Raw genomic sequence first — 19879 nt, 5'->3', positions numbered from 1 at the left:
CGTGAGCGTGCATGGCAACGTCTGCCATCTTGTTTTTAGACACGTGTTGTTCTACGTTTAACGATTGGTCAAGTAATTAATTGTATGATTGCATCCGATCAGTTAACCCTTTATTGACGTAATTGAATATCTGGGAGATCTTTCAACATTAACCTGTTCATGGGTTTTTAAATCCTACCACACATGGCCCCCCACAGAATGTGCATAGAGAAATGTCTTCAATGCAAAAGGTTCAAATGTTCACCAAATGTTCTCGCACCAAAATGTACTCACAATGACATTCCATTCTACGTCAAGACCCAACCCAACCGTGGTCGTAGTAACATTTCCATATAGGGACATTCATTACTATCCCGTGTTCTACGGTTAACGAATGGTCAAGTAATTAATTGCATGGTTGCATCTGGTCAGTTGACCCTTTATTAACCAAATTGACCTGTGACGTCATGCATACATTTGCATATTAATGAGTTATTCTGTCAACTCCCCTACAATAGCTGTTCAATTCGGTCTCAATACCTTATTGACAGAGGTGCGATTGACTACAATACCTATTCAACTCCCTGTTGACCTAAGGACAATACCTATTCAACTCACTGTTGACCTAGGACAATAGTGTGACCTCACAGATATCAAATGAGTTCAGAGGTCAAGGCCAGGTCATAGGTCAATGACGTCATAGACACCTCATGGGAGGTGGTGGGGGGTATTCTGTATCCACATATAATCTACTATTATTCCTGTTGCAGTAGGAAAGGATTTTCATGCAAATGTAAGTACAGAAAACTACCTTTATAACGAACACCCTTATAACGAACTGGTATCCATTTGTTGCATATATGCTTTATGTATGCTTATAACGAACTACGGTTATTACGAACTAAAATTAGTGGTCCCTTGAGTTCGTTATAACCGTAGTTTACTGTATGCATAACTATGTTTTAGTATTTGACCATTCGCCTTAGCAAACAGCATAAACAGCATAAATGGGAGTTGAGTTTTGTGAGTTTGCTGTCTGTCGAGGTTAAGAATTTTAGACACATTGCCCCAACAGTAAACTCGACCCCTTTGTTTTGATAGGTGCAGTCCTTTTGACAAAATTCATTTTCAGTTGAAATACTGGGTGTACTTGAAGGTAAGTGGTTCGGGAACAAGGGGGTATAAGGTCAAATGATATTCTGTAAGGTACAGTGACGGAGCTTGTGAAGGACGGTGCCAATTCAACATCTACTGAAGAAGAAGCTTATGAAGGCGTGAATCGTAGCTACGGTATGTGTCAGCGACCACTAGATGTCCGATAGTAATAGCAGAGCAGTAAAGCAATGATTTCGTAGTTACTCTAACCACAAGCATGCAGTACAGGGACCAGTTCCACCCTGAATTATCAAGGGAAAAGTACTACAGTTACCTGAAAACCTGAAATTGTAAATCAATAAAAATTGAGACTGCTCAGTGATCACAGATTTTATTCAGGTTTTTGAGGGCTTCATGGAAATTCCTTTGACAAATACAGCAACACTTCATTGGAATTATCACTACATTTGTCAAGGGCACAACTGATATGTGCTTAAATCTCAATAAAACATACCATAGGAATTCCATAATGCTGCGATTCTTCTGCAATATACAATCCCAGAGCATCTACCACCATCTCTCGTAGTGAATGCTGGGTTCAGTGATGCCACAAGCCTTAAGCATTGTTTCTATACTTGCTATCATGGGGGATGGACCACACAGGTAGCACTCCACCTTCCCTGTTTTCAACCTGTCCGTCACTTCTTGTATGTGCTCCTCTTTGATTCGACTGTCTGTGAGAATAAAGATAAAACATACATAATTTTCTCTGACATCCCTTATTAAACTTTTGAAGACGTGAGATTTGTTTTTGACCCCCAACATCCCCAATAACCACACCACCCGTCCCCCACCCCCTTTTATGGAGAAGGACGGCTTGGCAGCAACTGACACTGTCATGTTTCCACTAAGGTTAAACCCGTGACAATGCTGTTTAATCATGGGTAATAATCAGGGGGATTCTGGGATTGAAACCCACAAACAACATATTCTTTCACAGTGAGTTTGATTTCATGGCGCTTTTAGCAATATTCCAGCAGTATATTGCCATTGTATTATTTCGGTGGACATTGTACCCATGTAGGGAATCGAACCAGGGTCTTCGGCGTGACGAGTGAACACTTTAACCATTTGGCTACCCAGACCGCCCCCATTATGTTTAGTCAAAAATAGAACCTGCTTGTAATAATAGGATAACACAAGCCTACTGCTGGAAGATACGAAATATCAGATATATGATGTACACTTACTGGCTTTGTTCAAAATGTATTTATTAAGTTTTAGAATGAATCACAACATTAACTATTATAGTTGTTCTGGCATCTGGAATATTGGGCTTTTAGCAAGGCTTTGAAGATGTGACTTGTACTTCACTGAAAAACAGGACCAATAGGGAATCAGTGAGTGAGTATGATTTTACGTCGCTTTAGCAATATTCTAGCAATATCACGACGGGGGACACCTGAAATGGGCTTCACACTTTCTGCCCATGTTGGGAATCGAATCATATGATTATCTATATCTCATGTATAATAAAAATAAATAAAAAATCTAGATAATTTCCGCCAGACACAAATTCACGCACAAAAAGTGTTTTGTTCCTAAAAAATCCTCAGGCAACAATGATTTTTATGAGAATGAATTTTGTGTATAATGGAAATATACAAATATCCCTACCAAAAGTGTACTGGTATAGATCAATATTATGTATTGACAAATAGAACGTTTCTCTGAAGGCCGTGCTTATGGTATAGAAAGTGAATGTAAACGAACGACATTTTCCATGTAACATTGTGTAGAACTAACTTTATCTACGTGTACTTACGACGGTGCATATAATTGTGTATGTACCACACGTTATAACAAAGTACAAATATATGGATACGCTGCAACAAGTTTTAGAATTCAACACTTATTTGCAAAATATTTATTTCCGCGAGACAACAAATCAGACACAAACCTTGTTTCCACAAACTCCCTAGGCAACAATGATTGTTAGCTATGGGCGCCATATTACTATTTCCTCCCTACATATTGATATCACTTAATGACTTTAGATACTAGTATCAATAAATCGAATATCGAATCCGCCTCAAAGGTCGTTTGGACATGAATAAGCATGAATTTCGCAAACGAGTCCTGTTTCATGTGCCGATTATGCGGCACAGATTAAAACACGGAAACAGGTTTGTGGAAAATGGGGCGAAGCGTTTTGGCAATTTTCGTTTACTGATTGTGTTAGTTGGGCTTCTCGATATTTGTCTTCTCAGTAACTAAGGGCCTATATAATTTTGGTCCGTGCAGGAACGAACGGGAATCAGTCAATGTGGAGTGTTGGCCATAAGCTGGGTTCCATCTCTTCATTCAGTAAGTAGAAACAGCCTGGTTCCCTGGGTATGCCGCGCTGGCGCTACATACGTGTAAGCTGGGCCCCGTTTCTTATATCACACTATATTGGCATAGTGTAGCACCAGCGTAGCATACCAAGGGAACCAGGTTGTATCTGTAATAACAACCAATGGAATTAACTATTACTATACACTGCGTGACGAAGCTATTAATAGTTTGGGTATTCCCGTTTTTCAGTTTACTTTTAAGAACAGCGAGCAAAAAGCCAGTGTAGAAACATGAACTCACGAAATAACTTTAAATGGCAGTAAGAGAAGGACAATTGATATGATGGAATCATATCTAGGACGGGACGGGAACTTTTTGTTGCTGTATAACGAGCAAGATGCTGAAAGTGAAAGTAGGATTCGCTCTACCCGCACTGCAACGGAAATACAGGTAGACCAATCAGGATGCTGTTGCAAGTACCAGTCTCTCACTTCTCAACATGCTGAAGACTTGCAACGTATACCGCGACGTAGTGTTCCGTGAATATATTTAGTATAGAATTATATTATCAGCTGGTAATATGTACACTGTATTCGATGTCTGTGTAACAGACACGTAGGCATGCAGACAAAACGTCCGGAGTGAAGCATGTGCATACAGAAATGTTCAAGCAGATTTCAGACAGTGTCTCGGGATGTTGAGTTCATTTTGTGAGCGTTGTGCCGCCGTTGGTCCATCTGTCGTTACACTGCCCAACCTATGAATCTGAAACTTTGCATGAATCATACAAGCTATTGTGTCTCAGTCCTATAAAGTGCTCACAAAAATGTTCATCGAACTTTGAGCACGGCCGCCATTTTGAGGTCAGTCTGTTTGTCCTTGTCTGTTGTGCTTCCTGAATATCTTCTCTGGTGTGACACTGAGCTGAAGCTTGATGACATCCCTACATGTTCAAGACGTCGAAATCCTTCCAAGACACTCAAAAGTTCTATTTTTCTGATATTGTACATTTTGACCTTGATCATGTTGATTAACCTTCATGTTTTGAGGTGAGGTGAAATGGTGTTTAACGTCATGTCCCAAATTGTGAGCGTGTGCATGTATGTGCATGTGCGTGTGGTTTTACTACTCCGGACTAATGCTTTATAGTGCTAACCCTCTGAGATACCAATCCGCAGTTTAACATGACTACACCACTCAGAAACAATATACTGACCCAAGCTGTCCAGTCCTTGTTTAAGCCCCTTACTGTGTCGGGCCGAGTGACAAGTGCCTTCTTTTAATGTCTTTTGGTAGGATACAGCCAGGGATCGAACCACTGACGCTCTACCTCTAGACCAAGGAGACGGTCTTACGTTATGTCCTTTCAAATGTATTTTTGGCCCAGTTAAACTCATCACTTCCAAAACTGAGGGAGCTGAACTTTGGCAAGTATGTTTCACAACCATGAATAAATTTTGACCCTCGGCAATCCCAAGACAGAAAGCTGAATCCTTGCATACACTATAATTACTATATGAGAAGGCTTCATCTGGAATTTATCTTTGGTAGACATGCAATAATAACACCATAAAAAAAGAAAAAAAACTAATGTAAATCAACCAATTATATTAGGTTACGTTATATTTTAAAAAAAAGATTCTTGGTTTGACGTGGGATGTATTTTTTTACAGATAGTCTTTAATTTTTTGGACAGTTACTGTGAATATTTCTGGGTGTCTGTACACCAGAGAAATAGGACTTTGGAATATGACATAGCAGTCATTATTCTTTTGTCAGCATATTAAACAAATTAGGAAGTCATTTCAAAGAAGTTATCACAAATTCTTTGGCACCTCCTCAAATGTTACATCAAAGAAGAAGGTTCTGAACGTGTGGTCATCAAAGAAGAAGGTTCTGAACGTGTGGTACTCTTGTTATATCATGGACAGTGTTCATAAATGAGATAGGAAGATGCATTGCACGCTTGTGACAGTTGTCCTTGTGTCTTGGGGATGGGGGTTGAAGTTTATGGCAGTATTGCTCCCAGACCTGGCGGGTAGCCAGGTGTGCGGAAGCTATGCCCGAAGTACTGATTTAACTCCGAAATGTGACAGCATCTGCCATCTTGTTCATTTGACTTATTGACTTTTGCCATTGACTTATTACATTTCTTGGTGTGAATGTTGTCCAAACTGCACGAAATTGCTTAAAATGCAATCAAATATTTTTGAAAATTAAGGGGGCGGGGGGGGGGGGGGGGGGGGGAGGGGGCATGCCCTGAGACCCCCCTGGATTTTTCCTTTTTTTTCATAAGAGAGATAGAGGATGCATTGTGAGAATGAAAAAAACTAATGTTTTTGTAAACATAAACAACAAACAACAATACCCTTTTCCTAATCAAAAGAAATCTCTGCTCTGTTGTAATAGACAGCTGCAGAGCCATGGCAGTGCTGTCTGACCGACTTCACTTAGTGTCACAGCTTGATTAGATTTCCCTCCATTTTCACAGATAGTTCATGGTGATGTGAAGAGCTGAACTGTGATGGCCAGTACAAATGAGGACAGTGGACACCATCTGGTTATGGCAACTTCCTGTGAGCAGTCTGAAGGTCACATGGCAACTTCCGGTGAGCAGTCTGAAGGTCACATCGCAACTTCTGGTGAGCAGTCTGAAAGTCACATGGCAACTTCTGGTGAGCAGTCTGAAGGTCACATGGCAACTTCCGGAGAGCAGTCTGGAGGTCACATGTCCACATCCAGAGAGCAGTCTAAAGGTCATATGGACACTTCCAAGCCTCAAGGACACTTGGCTGTTTCTGATGTTGACATAGTAAGTTCAGACGAGGAGTACCTCACAGCAGAGGATGACTCTGGCAACAGCGTGGTCAGTTCAGAGGAGGAACCTGGAGGTCACCTGGTATTGGCAGGTTCAGCTGAGACCGAGGAGGACCTTGAGCTAGTGAGCCAGCCACCAGTCAAAAGATTAAGAACAGGTGGGTGTCACTGTTGCCCCCCTAAATGTCACCCTGTTTGTCATTTTTAAAATAATTTACCCAGGAACGCTATTTACAATTGTATTCATCAGAATAGGTTTAGGTTGGTGTTACTGTTGCCCTCCATAGCGTCACCCTGTTTGTCATTTTAAAAATAATTTACCCAGCAACTGAATTAGCTCCATCTCTTGAAAATACAGGAAAAATAAAGTAGACTCATGTAACATGTATGCACACAGGCACGCACCCACACACACCGTATGTAATGATGGTCGTATAAGTCTGGATATGTTTAGAGGTGTGCAATGATTGTTAAGGTGCTTTAATCTGGTATGAGGTTGTAGAGGCACATTGCGTGGTGGTGTGTAATGAATGTCAAGATGCTTCAATCTGGTATGAGGTTGTGGAGGCACATTACGTGGTGGTGTTGAAATATTGTCAAGGTGCTTCAATCTGGTATGAGGTTGTGGAGGCACACTGTGTGGTGGTGTGTAATGAATGTCAAGATGCTTCAGTCTGGTATGAGGTTGTGGAGGCACTCTGTGTGGTGGTGTGTAATGAATGTCAAAATGCTTCAGTCTGGTATGAGGTTGTGGAGGCACATTGTGTGGTGGTGTGTAATGATTGTCAAGGTGCTTCAGTCTGGTATGAGTTTGTGGAGGCACATCACATGGTGGTGTGCTAGGTTGTAGAGGCACATCACTTGGTGGTGTGTAATGGATGTCAAGGTGCTTCAATCTGGTATCAGGTTGTGGAGGCACATCACTTGGTGGTGTGTAATGAATGTCAAGATGCTTCAATCTGGTATGAGGTTGTGGAGGCACATTACATGGTGGTGTGGAAAGATTGTCAAGATGCTTCAATCTGGTATGAGGTTGTTGAGGCACATTGTGTGGTGGTGTGTACTGATTGTCAAGGTGTTTCAATCTGGTATGAGGTTGTGGAGGCACATTACTTGGTGGTGTGTAATGAATGTCAAGGTGCTTCAGTCTGGTATGAGGTTGTGGAGGCACACAACTTGGTGGGGTGTGATCAATGTCAAGGTGCTTCAATCTGGTATGAGGTTGTGGAGGCACATTAAGTGGTGGTGTGTAATGATTGTCAAGGTGGTTGAGTCTGGTTTGAGGTTGTAGAGGCACATTACGTGGTAGTGTGTAATGATGGTCAATGTGCTTCAGTCTGGTTTGAGGTTGTGGAGGCACATTACGTGGTGGTGTGTAATGGATGTGAAGGAGCTTCAGTCTGGTATGAGGTGGTGGAGGCACATTACGTGGAGGTGTGTAATGTTGGTCAATGTGCTTCAGTCTGGTATGAGGTTGTGGAGGCACATTACTTGGTGGTGTGTAATGGATGTCAAGGTGCTTCAGTCTGGTATGAGGTTGTAGAGGCACATTACATGGTGGTGTGTAATGTTGGTCAATGTGCTTCAGTCTGGTATGAGGTTGTAGAGGCACATTACGTGGTAGTGTGTAATGATGGTCAATGTGCTTCAGTCTGGTTTGAGGTTGTGGAGGCACATTACGTGGTGGTGTGTAATGGATGTGAAGGAGCTTCAGTCTGGTATGAGGTGGTGGAGGCACATTACGTGGAGGTGTGTAATGTTGGTCAATGTGCTTCAGTCTGGTATGAGGTTGTGGAGGCACATTACTTGGTGGTGTGTAATGGATGTCAAGGTGCTTCAGTCTGGTATGAGGTTGTAGAGGCACATTACATGGTGGTGTGTAATGTTGGTCAATGTGCTTCAGTCTGGTATGAGGTTGTTGAGGCACATTGTGTGGTGGTGTGTAATAAATGTCAAGGGTCTTCAGTCTGGTATGAGGTTGTAGAGGCACATTGTGTGGTGGTGTGTAATGAATGTCAAGATGCTTCAATCTGGTATGAGGTTGTTGAGGCACATTGTGTGGTGGTGTGTAATGAATGTCAAGGTGCTTCAGTCTGGTAGGAGGTTGTTGAGGCACATTACGTGGTTGTGTTAAATGATGGTCAATGTGCTTCAATCTGGTATGAGGTTGTAGAGGTACATGGTGTGGTGGTGTGAAATGATGGTCAAGTTCTGTTCGTCCTTCCGTCCGAGCTTTTGTACGGCTCATAACCTTTTAACCATGCACCCTAGCTTCACCAAACTTGCATTTACCACAATGGGTACTTGTGCCTTTTGCTAGTTTGAAGATTCTGAATTTTTTCAATTTTTGCCGCTTCCATGGACACATTAAGAAACATCAAGAATGTATGTTGTGCTAAGCATTGATTATCCCACACTAAATTGAAATATATTTGCAAAAACGTGTTCATTTCAAACATAATGCATCCTCATGGGGTTACAAAGGAAAGGGCAGTTCCTCTGACTTAAAGCAACAGGTATATTTCATTAATTAACAAACTATTTACTATTTGTTGTTGACCAGCGGGGATAACGGGGTATGTGATCTTTGTTAACTTCTTTCTTGTTTCTGTTGCAATCATCATGCAAAAATTACTTATTCCATACTTGTTATCCCTTCGACACAGTGGAATCGGTGCTGTCTGTCCATCCTTCCAAATATCACATTCCGTACTTGTCATCCCCGCCATGAAGTGGTAGGGGTATATAGGAATCGCTGCTGTCTGTCTGTTTGTGATAGACTGATCAATAGTTCTTGATCAAATGTTGCACAGTATCTACCCTTGAACTGACAGGTGCCTTTTACTATTTAGGAATTTTTAAATTTGTTAGTCTGGTTTCCATCACAATCAATTGAGTGTAGGTTCAGATATATGAGGCCAGGGTTTACTTCTGGAGCATAACTCAAAGACCATTGATTATTTCTTGATCAAATGTAATGAACCCCATCCCTCTCTCTCCCCTTCTCTCATTTGGGTAGTAATGAACTTGGCTATTACCTGTTGAAGATGATTCAAGAATTACTTATTTGCTGAACTTCATGTGTAGCTTATAAACTTGATTCATGATTCACATGTTTTGGTCATCAGCAATTGTTATTGCTGGGATAAGATTATATATCTAAAGAAAGCGAAAGACCCATTGAATTAAACTTCAAAATGATGTACACTCAACTCCTGAGCACTGCAATAATATTAAATGATGTTATTAACGTGTAAAAAAATTATCTGATCAATTCAAATGTTGGTTACCATGGTTACCAATGATTCCTCATTATTGGTGTTGACAGGTGACCGTCCTTCAGGGGGCTCCCAGGTGGCGAACACTTTGAACATCATCACTGGACAGGCCGGACAAGGAACACTTGGGAGAGGTGAGTGTTCATGGCTGAAGGGTCAGTTGTCTACTAGATCTTGTGCAAGACTCTTACCATTCTCAGCGAGAAGGTGGTGCCGATCATCAATCAGAATCTTATTCCCCTTGTCCCAAATGCCACCCTCATGTACTGATGGGTGATGGAGTCGTGTATGCTAACTCCTGAAGTATTGACAATGATGTTGTGCCAGACACTTACCAATTCTCAGAGAGCTGATGGTGCCTATGTTCAATCCCAAATGCCACCCTCATGTACTGATGGGTGATGGAGTCGTGTATGCTAACTCCTGAAGTACTGACAATGATATTGACAATGATGTTGTGCAATACACTTAGCAATTCTCAGAGAGCAGATGGTGCCTATGTTCAATTCCAAATGCCACCCCCATGTACTGATGGGTGATGGAGTCGTGTATGCTAACTCCTGAAGTATTGACAATGATGTTGTGCCAAACTCTGGTAAACAGCTCTCAGAGCAGGTCAGTGCTTATTTTCTGATGATGTGACCTCTTATGGAGGTGGCGTAAGAGCTTAACACAGAGAGGTATTGTATCAGAGTAAAAGTTTTAATTTGGTTGAATTTGTTGAAGAGGGTTGAAACTGGCAAAATGGCAAACATTGCTATTATCAACAAGACTGAATAAAGAGGGCTATAAAATATGAATATAGTTGTGTACACTAAGTCAGGAACACATCTGTGTGATGTATAATCCAGATGCTTTTTACCCCCCTAATGATTAACACAAGAAGATTTAGTTAAATTTTAACATCCAAGTATTTGCTGGGATGGTTAATAGTTTTCATTCCTCCACAGGTACCCTTGATTTGCGCACAGACGAGGCAAGGAATATTTTTCTTCCAACTGAACCCTACAAAGACGTGAAACGAAAATTGAAGGAATTTGGACATGTGACCATCTGCGGGGCTTCGGGAGAAGGCAAGACAACCATGGCTCTGGTGTTAGGGTCACAGTATAGATGCAAAGGCTACGAGGTCGTGTTTGTGGACAACATTGAGAAGTTTGACTTAGACCACTGTCTTAGTAGCCACCCCAGAGTATTTCTCATAGTAGATGACATGTTTGGTACTGTTGGATTATCTGCGAATACATCACAGGTGAAATCCTTTCTAAACAACCTTCTCCTCCATTTAGAACAAAAGCTGAGTGCGGAAAAGCTGCAGTCACAAATGCATGAAAGCAGCGATGCTGTTGGTAAATCCAGAAAGAAAGTGCAGAGTCAACCAGAATTTCAAACAAAGGATATTCGTGTTGTCTTCACATCAAAGTCATACAACTTCCATGATGGACTTGCAAAACTGCAGTACGAGGGTTTCAAACTGTTCAAAGGTCAAACTGTAATGGATTTAACCACACAAGATAAATACTGGCTTTCTGACAAAGAGAAAAAGACAATATTTGAAAGACATAGGAAAGCTCTCGGTGACTGCTCCATGCAACATATACCTGATTACAGTGAGCTGGAAATCTGTTCAAATATCTTTGGATTCCCTCTTATATGTAAACTTTGTTTTGAATTTTCATCTTTCTACAAAAGTGCAAAATCATTTTTCAAGGAACCACTGTTTTATCTCAGGTTAGAGCTAGAGCGTTTGCTTGAAGAGAGAAATGACCGATCGGCCATTCTGGTTCTGATGCTACTGTGTGAAGACAAATTGGACCTGACCAAGTTAGACAGTGAAGGTGAGGATAAGGAAATGGACAGCCTGGTCAAAACTGTTTTACAGATGATGTCTGACGCTACACGTTCAGGCATGTACAAAGCAGCTAAAGGTTTGAGAGGTACATTCTTCACAAGAGGAGACACTGTTGGCTTTGCTCATTCTTCAATGTATGATGCTTGTGCCTGTGCCTTGTATAATATCAGTCCAATCTTTGTTTTGAAGCACTGCAGTGATGACTTTCTGTTTGAAAGGGTACAAGGTGACAAGGTTGAAGAAACCAAAGTTGATGATCATCTCCATTTGATATATGTCTCAGAGAATTATGATGACCTACTTACCACAAGGTTTACACAGTCTATTAAACAAGGACAGTTTTCGAAATCAGTGACACATCCAATTCTCAAACAAGACGCGACAGTTTTCAAGCTGCTCAAGAAACTTCATTGTGATCGAACAAAACATCTTTGGTTTCACAAGAAAGAGAAAGGACAATGTTTTCTGTACTGGGCAGTTCTTGGACATAATGCACGTCTAATTACAGATATAGAACACACAACTGGAGAAGAGTTCACTCAAGGAGAAATCAGTGAGGCCATGGAAGGATGTGCACAAAGCAACAAAGTGACAGCATTGAAATGGCTGTTCAGCAGGAGTGAGAAAGATGACCATCAGTTGACACTGAACAGACTTTTGTTGGTAGCTGCTGAAAGTGGCAGCTCTGACGTACTAGTGTATCTGCTGCAGGAAGGCGCTGATATTAACACAAGAGACAAGGGAATGCAAAACATCTTCCATCTTGTCTGTAAATCAGGAATGGAAAAAACCCTGAAAGTCCTGTTAACCAGGAAACCTGGGAATAATGTTATAAACTCTGTTGATGTGAATGGCAGGACCCCTGTCATGGTTGCAGCACACACGGGATCAGAGGGATGTTTTAAGTTACTGCAGACAATATCAAATTTGAATGTGAAAGATAAACATGGCAGCGGAATTTTTCATCTTGCCTGTCGTGGTGGGAACACTGCTATAGTACAACATGTCCTGACACCTTCTAAAATCAACAGCAGAGGGATACATGGATGGACAGCAGCAATGCAGGCAGCTGTCAATGGACATCAAAGTGTGTTTGACCTCCTTGTGTCCAACCAAGCTGATCTCACACTGGTGGATACAGATGGTGACAGTTTACTTCATCATGCTTGTCGGGGTGGGAACACTGCTATAGTACAACATGTCCTGTCTCCATCTAACATCAATAACAGAGGGATGCATGGATGGACAGCAGTAATGAAGGCAGCTGTCAATGGACATCAAAGTGTGTTTGACCTCCTTGTTTCCAACCAAGCTGACCCTACACTGATGTCTACATCTGGTGATAGTTTACTTCATCTTGCCTGTCAGGGTGGGAACACTGATATAGTACAACATGTCCTGTCTCCATCTAACATCAATAGTAGAGGCAGACATGGATGGACAGCAGCAATGTATGCAGCTGTCACTGGACATCAATGTGTGTTTGACCTCCTAGTGTCGAACCAAGCTGACCTCACACTGGTGGATACAGATGGTGATAGTTTACTTCATCTTGCCTGTCAGGGTGGAAACACTTCTATAGTACAACATGTCCTGTCTCCATCTAACATCAACAGTAGAGGCAGACATGGATGGACAGCAGCAATGTATGCATCTGTCACTGGACATCAAAGTGTGTTTGACCTCCTTGTTTCCAACCAAGCTGACCTCACACTGGTGTCTACATCTGGTGATAGTTTACTTCATCTTGCCTGTCAGGGTGGGAACACTGCTATAGTACAACATGTCCTAACACCTTCTAACATCAATAGTAGAGGCAGACATGGATGGACAGCAGTAATGACAGCAGCTGTCAATGGACATCAAAGTGTGTTTGACCTCCTAGTGTCGAACCAAGCTGACCTCACACTGGTGTCTACATCTGGTGATAGTTTACTTCATCTTGCCTGTCGTGGTGGGAACACTGCTATAGTACAACATGTCCTGCCTCCTTCTAACATCAATAGTAGAGACAGACATGGATGCACACCAGTGATGATGGCAGCTGTCAATGGACATCAAAGTGTGTTTGACCTCCTTGAGTCCAACCAAGCTGACCTCACACTGGTGGATACAGATGGTGACAGTTTACTTCATCTTGCCTGTCGTGGTGGGAACACAGCTATAGTGCAACATGTCCTGTCTCCATCTAACATCAACAGTAGAGGCAGACATGGATGGACAGCAGCAATGTATGCATCTGTCACTGGACATCAAAGTGTGTTTGACCTCCTTGTTTCCAACCAAGCTGACCTCACACTGGTGTCTACATCTGGTGATAGTTTACTTCATCTTGCCTGTCAGGGTGGAAACACTGCTATAGTACAACATGTCCTGTATCCATCTAACATCAACAGCAGAGGGATGCATGGATGGACAGCAGTAATGAAGGCGGCTGTCAATGGACATCAAAGTGTGTTTGACCTCCTTGTGTCGAACAAAGCTGACCTCACACTGGTGTCTACATCTGGTGATAGTTTACTTCATCTTGCCTGTCGTGGTGGGAACACTGCTATAGTACAACATGTCCTGTCTCCATCTAACATAAATAGTAGAGGCAGACATGGATGGACAGCAGTAATGAAGGCAGCTGTCACTGGACATCAAAGTGTGTTTGACCTCCTAGTGTCGAACAAAGCTGACCTCACACTGGTGTCTACATCTGGTGATAGTTTACTTCATCTTGCCTGTCGTGGTAGGAACACTACTATAGTACAACATGCCCTGTCTCCTTCTAACATCAATAGTAGAGGCAGTTATGGATGGACAGCAGTAATGAAGGCAGCTGTCAATGGACATCCAGGTGTATTTGACCTCCTTGTGTCCAACAAAGCTGACCTCACACTGGTGTCTACATCTGGTGATAGTTTACTTCATCTTGCCTGTCGTGGTGGGAACACTGCAATAGTACAACATGTCCTGTCTCCATCTAACATCAATAGTAGAGGGATGCATGGATACACACCAGTAATGAAGGCAGCTGTAAATGGACATCACAGTGTGTTTGACCTCCTTGTGTCCAACCAAGCTGACCTCACACTGGTGGATACAGATGGTGACAGTTTACTTCATCTTGCCTGTCAGGGTGGGGACACTGCTATAGTACAACATGTCCTGTCTCCATCTAACATCAATAGTAGAGGCAGACATGGATGGACAGCAGTAATGACGGCAGCTGTCAATGGACATCAAAGTGTGTTTGAACTCCTTGTGTCTAACCAAGCTGACCTCACACTGGTGGATACAGATGGTGACAGTTTACTTCATCTTGCCTGCCAGGGTGGGGACATTGCCATAGTACAACATGTCCTGTCTCCATCTAACATCAACAGTAGAGGGGAGTATGGATACACACCAGTAATGAAGGCAGCTGTCAATGGACATCAAAGTGTGTTTGACCTCCTTGTGTCCAACCAAGCTGACCTCACACTGGTGGATACATCTGGTGACAGTTTACTTCATCATGCTTGTCGGGGTGGGAACAATGCTATAGTACAACATGTCCTGTCTCCATCTAACATCAACAGTAGAGGGATGCATGGATACACACCAGTAATGAAGGCAGCTGTCAATGGACATCAAAGTGTGTTTGACCTCCTCGTGTCCAACCAAGCTGACCTCACACTGGTGGATACAGATGGTGATAGTTTACTTCATCTTGCCTGTCAGGGTGGGAACACTGCTATAGTACAACATGTCCTGTCTCCATCTAACATCAACAGTAGAGGGATGCATGGATACACACCGGTAATGAAGGCAGCTGTCAATGGACATCAAAGTGTGTTTGACCTCATTGTGTCCAACCAAGCTGATCTCACACTGGTGGATACAGATGGTGACAGTTTACTTCATCTTGCCTGTCAGGGTGGGGACATTGCATTTGTACAACATGTCCTGTCTCCATCTAACATCAACAGTACAGACAGACATGGATGGACAGCAGCAATGGAGGCAGCTGTCAATGGACATCAAATTGTGTTTGACCTCCTTGTGTCCAACCAAGCTGACCTCACACTGGTGGATACAGATGGTGACAGTTTACTTCATCTTGCCTGTCGTGGTGGGAACACAGCTATAGTACAACATGTCCTGTCTCCATCTAACATCAACAGCAGAGGGGAGTATGGATGGACAGCAGCAATGACGGCAGCTGTCAATGGACATCAAAGTGTGTTTGAACTCCTTGTGTCCAACCAAGCTGACCTCAAACTGATGGATACAGATGGTGATAGTTTACTTCATCTTGCCTGTCAGGGTGGGAACACTGCTATAGTACAACATGTCCTAACACCTTCTAACATCAATAGTAGAGGCAGACATGGATGGACAGCAGTGATGCAGGCAGCTGTCAATGGACATCAAAGTGTTTATGACCTCATCGTGTCGAACCAAGCTGACCTCACACTGGTGGATACATCTGGTGACAGTTTACTTCATCTTGCCTGTCAGGGTGGGAACACTGCTATAGTACAACATGTCCTAACACCTTCTAACATCAATAGTAGAGGCAGACATGGATGGACAGCAGTGATGCAGGCAGCTGTCAATGGACATCAAAGTGTGTTTGACCTCCTCGTGTCCAACCAAGCTGACCTCACACTGGTGGATACATCTGGTGACAGTTTACTTCATCTTGCCTGTCAGGGTGGGAACACTGCTATAGTACAACATGTCCTGTCTCCATCTAACATCAACAGCAGAGGGAGTGAAGGATACACACCTGTGATGAAGGCTATATTCTATGGACATCAAGATGTGGTTGACTTCCTTGTGCAGCACAAAGCTGACCTCACACTTCTAACAGACAGTAATGAGGACATTGAATGTGTAGCTCAGATGGGAGGACATCCTACACTAGCCAAGTATCTTCAAACAGTTAAACATCCTCACTGATTAAGCTGTGTGTTATGTGTTCTGAAGGAAATTTATTGATTGTGTATTGCAACTATGTTCTACTGTAGAACATTCATTCTTGCAGACTTGGAAACACTGTAAACATTTAGTCAATACATTGTGCTTATTTTGTATTTATGCTGTATATATTTCAACAGTATTTCTTATGTGGCTGTCAACATTTGAACCTGTTGCCTACATATGGAGGTGAGCGACATTGCTGAGGCACCATATTAACAGTTTAGTCAGTTTTCTCAAATTTTCTCTGAGAGAAAATTATTTTCCCCATTATTTAATCTGAATGTATAATATGAGAGTGAGGTGGAGCTTTTTCGTCTCCAAAAGACAGGAATGTCGTTGAAATGATGATTTTACAAACTTCCCATCTTTTTCTGATACGAAGAGCTAACACTGACAAATTCATGTATTGCCAGACAGCTAGCATTGAAGAAATGTCCTAATTTTGCTCTAGAGAAGTTTGTACATATATTGTGATTGTAAATTTTGGCTCAGTTTGTAATAAAATTCAATCATCCTTGAAGGTTGATGGTTTTGCTAGTTTTTCTTTCAAATCCAGAATGAACTTAAACCACATTTATAGACAGATTTAGCTTGCTTGGACACCTACCTCCTTCAGTGAGGAGAACATACACGTATCTGCTGAATCAGCATTCTTCACGAGCCGACAGTTACATAAAATAATGAAATGCCGTAACTTGTTACCTTATTTAGTTACATTCATCAGCAATCACTGACGATTGGTGAACTGATGGTGTCACAATATTTACTAGATTTGCAGGTGCTGAAATTGGGTTTAAAGTCACATCCCAGAATATTGCACTTGTATAGCGATGTGGGTGCGTGCGTGCGAGCGTACTAGTCGGGACTGATGCCGATTTATAGTGATAGCTCACTGAGATACCATGCTGCAGTTTAACATGAATGCCCCACTCAGACACAGTATACTAACTCCGAGCCGACCAGTCTTTGTTTTAGCCCCTTTATGCCGAGTGCCAGACAGGGTAACAACAAGTACCATCTTTTTACGTCTTTTGATATGACGCATATGGGATGGAACCCCGGACCTTCCACTCTCTGGGCGGACGCTCTACCACTAGCCCACGGAGGCGGTCTACTAGATTTGTAAATAGTAAAGGTTATTTTCGTGTCATTTCATCATTCCTCTTTATTGCACTATCCATCTTGGACTGAAGAAGTGAGAAATTGGTGGCCGGGATCAGGCTTGACCAAGTTCCTCCTCAGTGAGCGAAACCTTCCTTACACTCCCGGAACCATCCCTGATAACAGTGTGGGCGTGGCCATTGCAAGAATCTTGAAATTTGCCCTCGACGCCCAATTGTAGCAATGGTTATACTTTTGTATGTCTTTGGGAATGCCATCATAGTGAATTTTGAAAAGATTCAAAACTGACCATTAATCACTGGATCGTCTGTTCCAGACACAATTATTTACAGACCTCCGCCATTTAGCTGGAATATTGCTGAGTGCGGCGTTAAACAACAAACTAACCAACCAAATGAATTTGTTTGATCAGATTGGTTCTAGATTCTAGCAGGGGTAAGAGTATTCGGGGTTACGTCACTTGTTTGTAAACATAACTGTCAAGTGCCACCCATCTTTCCTTCCACGTCAGATAACATACAGGCATCCAATTTGGCCCTCTGAGTCCTAATCATGTCAGCACTCGTTACCATATGCCCTCTTCTGTTCATCGATTATTAACAGTTATTCCATGTTTCTACCAGGGAGTTACAGTATTTAAGGTCCAAGAGGGCCTGGAAATGACCGCATTTGTCTGGGAGGTTTCATCAGACGTCTGACAGTCCATAATGCAGTGCAACAATGCAGATCTTATGGTAATTTCAGACGTATGTTAAGGTCATCATTACATATTATAATTAATAATCAATGGTCATCATATATATCTGACTGACTCCAACAAATGTATCCGACAAATCCAGTTATAATTTGAGAAACGGAACATCATCTTTCAAAAGAACATTTAACACTGGTTCCCTCAATACCTGGAACAAACTCAGTATTGATATTGAAAGAAGTCCTACTTAACCTGCATTTAAAGCTGTTATGAAACAATTAAGAGATTTCTCGTGGAGGCCCCTGTATGCTATTTAGTAGGACCGCTACTATGGGCTATGGATAGTACCGTGAAAAAGGTTTGCTAATGTGTGCGGTAGGATTTACAGCACACTTCCTCAACCTGATTGGTTACAAATCATTAAATAGGTTGGAAGACTTGTACACCAATCTCTACTTATCTGCAAATGCATAGACTTTTTTTTATGGAAAGGGAACTTTGTATCAAAAACCAAAACCAGAAACAAGATGTTACCCCCCTTGAAAACAACTGAGGTTTTGTTTTTGATCTGATATTGTTATTCAGGGTTGTATTTCTATGAAATAAAGCATACAATTTCTCGAGGATTGACTGTGTCACTCAAGGGTGGGCCCAGTTAAAGGGATAGCCCAGTTAATCAAGCGATGGCACAGTTACTCAAGGGATGACCAAGTAACTCAAGGGGTGGCCCAGTTAAAGGGATGGCCAAGTTACTCAAGGGGTGGTCCAGGTACTCAAGGGATGGTCCAGTTACTCAAGGGATGGCCCAGATAATCAAGGGATGGCCCAGTTACTCAACGTTTGGCCCAGTTACTCAAGGGATGACCCAGTTACTGAAGGGATGGCCCAGTTACTCAAGGGATGGCCCAGTTACTCAAGGGATGGCCTAGTTACTGAAGGTTTGGACCAGTTACTCAAAGCATGACCCAGTTACTGAAGGGATAGCCAAGTTACTCAAGGCATGACCCAGTTACTGAAGGGATGACCCAGATACTCAAGGGATGGCCGAGTTACTCATGGGATGACCCAGTTACTCAAGGGGTGGCCGAGTTACTCAAGGGAAGGCCCAGTTACTCAAGGGAAGGCCCAGTTACTGAAGGTTTGGACCAGTTACTCAAGGCATGACCCAGTTACTCAAGGGATGGCTAAGTTGCTCAAGGGATGGCCCAGTTAATCAAGGGATGACCCAGATACTCAAGGGATGGCCCAGTTACTCAAGGGATGACCAAGTTACTCAAGGGATGGCCCAGTTACTGAAGGTTTGGCCCAGTTACTCAAGGGAAGGCCCAGTTACTCAAGGGATGGTCCAGATAATCAAGGGATGGCCCAGTGAGTCAAGGGATGGCCCAGTGACACAAGGGATGGCCCAGTTACTCAAGGGATGGCCCAGTTACTGAAGGTTTGGCCCAGTTACTCAAGGGATAAACAGTCTTTAATATTATCTTAACCATGTCAACCATGTTAACAGACAAAGCGAACTTACAAACAAAGTTGTCTCCTTTCCCAGCTGTCTCCTCTGTGATGAAATACATTGATGACATGTTGTTTGACTTCATATTGCATAATTCATCAATTCTTTTCTGAAAAACAAATTAAATGTCAGTACTGGGTATCAGAAATCTGAACTATCAAGAAAAGTTCCTTACCCCTTGATCATTAAAAGATCTCAAAATATATTTCACTAAACATACTTAGCTGTCTCAATGCTGAATG

The 19879-nt window shown here is 42.3% G+C and overlaps 2 protein-coding genes across 5 annotated transcripts in view; one reads left to right on the top strand and one right to left on the bottom strand.

The window, feature by feature from the left end:
• LOC139465000 (oxidoreductase NAD-binding domain-containing protein 1-like) overlaps positions 1-19879 on the bottom strand; it is a 30969-nt gene that overhangs the window by 245 nt on the left and 10845 nt on the right. The window contains exons 6-7 of the mRNA XM_071246660.1: positions 19650-19746; positions 1589-1808 (exon numbers count right to left, since the gene is read on the bottom strand). Coding sequence (XP_071102761.1) covers positions 1642-1808; positions 19650-19746 — 264 coding nt within the window. The 3' untranslated portion in view covers positions 1589-1641. The remainder of the gene's footprint in view (positions 1-1588; positions 1809-19649; positions 19747-19879) is intronic.
• Positions 3783-16815, top strand: LOC139464988 (ankyrin repeat domain-containing protein 17-like). 4 transcript variants are annotated; one of them, XM_071246646.1, is made up of 4 exons: positions 3783-3861; positions 5903-6386; positions 9557-9640; positions 10457-16815. In XM_071246646.1, the coding sequence occupies exons 2-4, from the start codon at positions 5936-5938 to the stop codon at positions 16288-16290; spliced, it is 6369 nt and encodes a 2122-aa protein (XP_071102747.1). In that variant the 5' UTR covers positions 3783-3861; positions 5903-5935; the 3' UTR covers positions 16291-16815. The 4 variants fall into 4 exon arrangements, with proteins under 4 accessions (XP_071102747.1, XP_071102746.1, XP_071102749.1 ...); XM_071246645.1 differs by lacking the exon at positions 3783-3861 and adding an exon at positions 3873-4274; XM_071246648.1 differs by lacking the exon at positions 3783-3861 and adding an exon at positions 3891-3928.

This window comes from Haliotis cracherodii, unplaced genomic scaffold (genome assembly GCF_022045235.1).
Source record: "Haliotis cracherodii isolate W230 unplaced genomic scaffold, xgHalCrac1.p SCAF_17, whole genome shotgun sequence".
Taxonomy (NCBI): domain Eukaryota; kingdom Metazoa; phylum Mollusca; class Gastropoda; order Lepetellida; family Haliotidae; genus Haliotis; species Haliotis cracherodii.
Note: the sequence above shows the minus strand (reverse complement) of the source record. Positions and strands in the feature narration are given on the sequence as shown.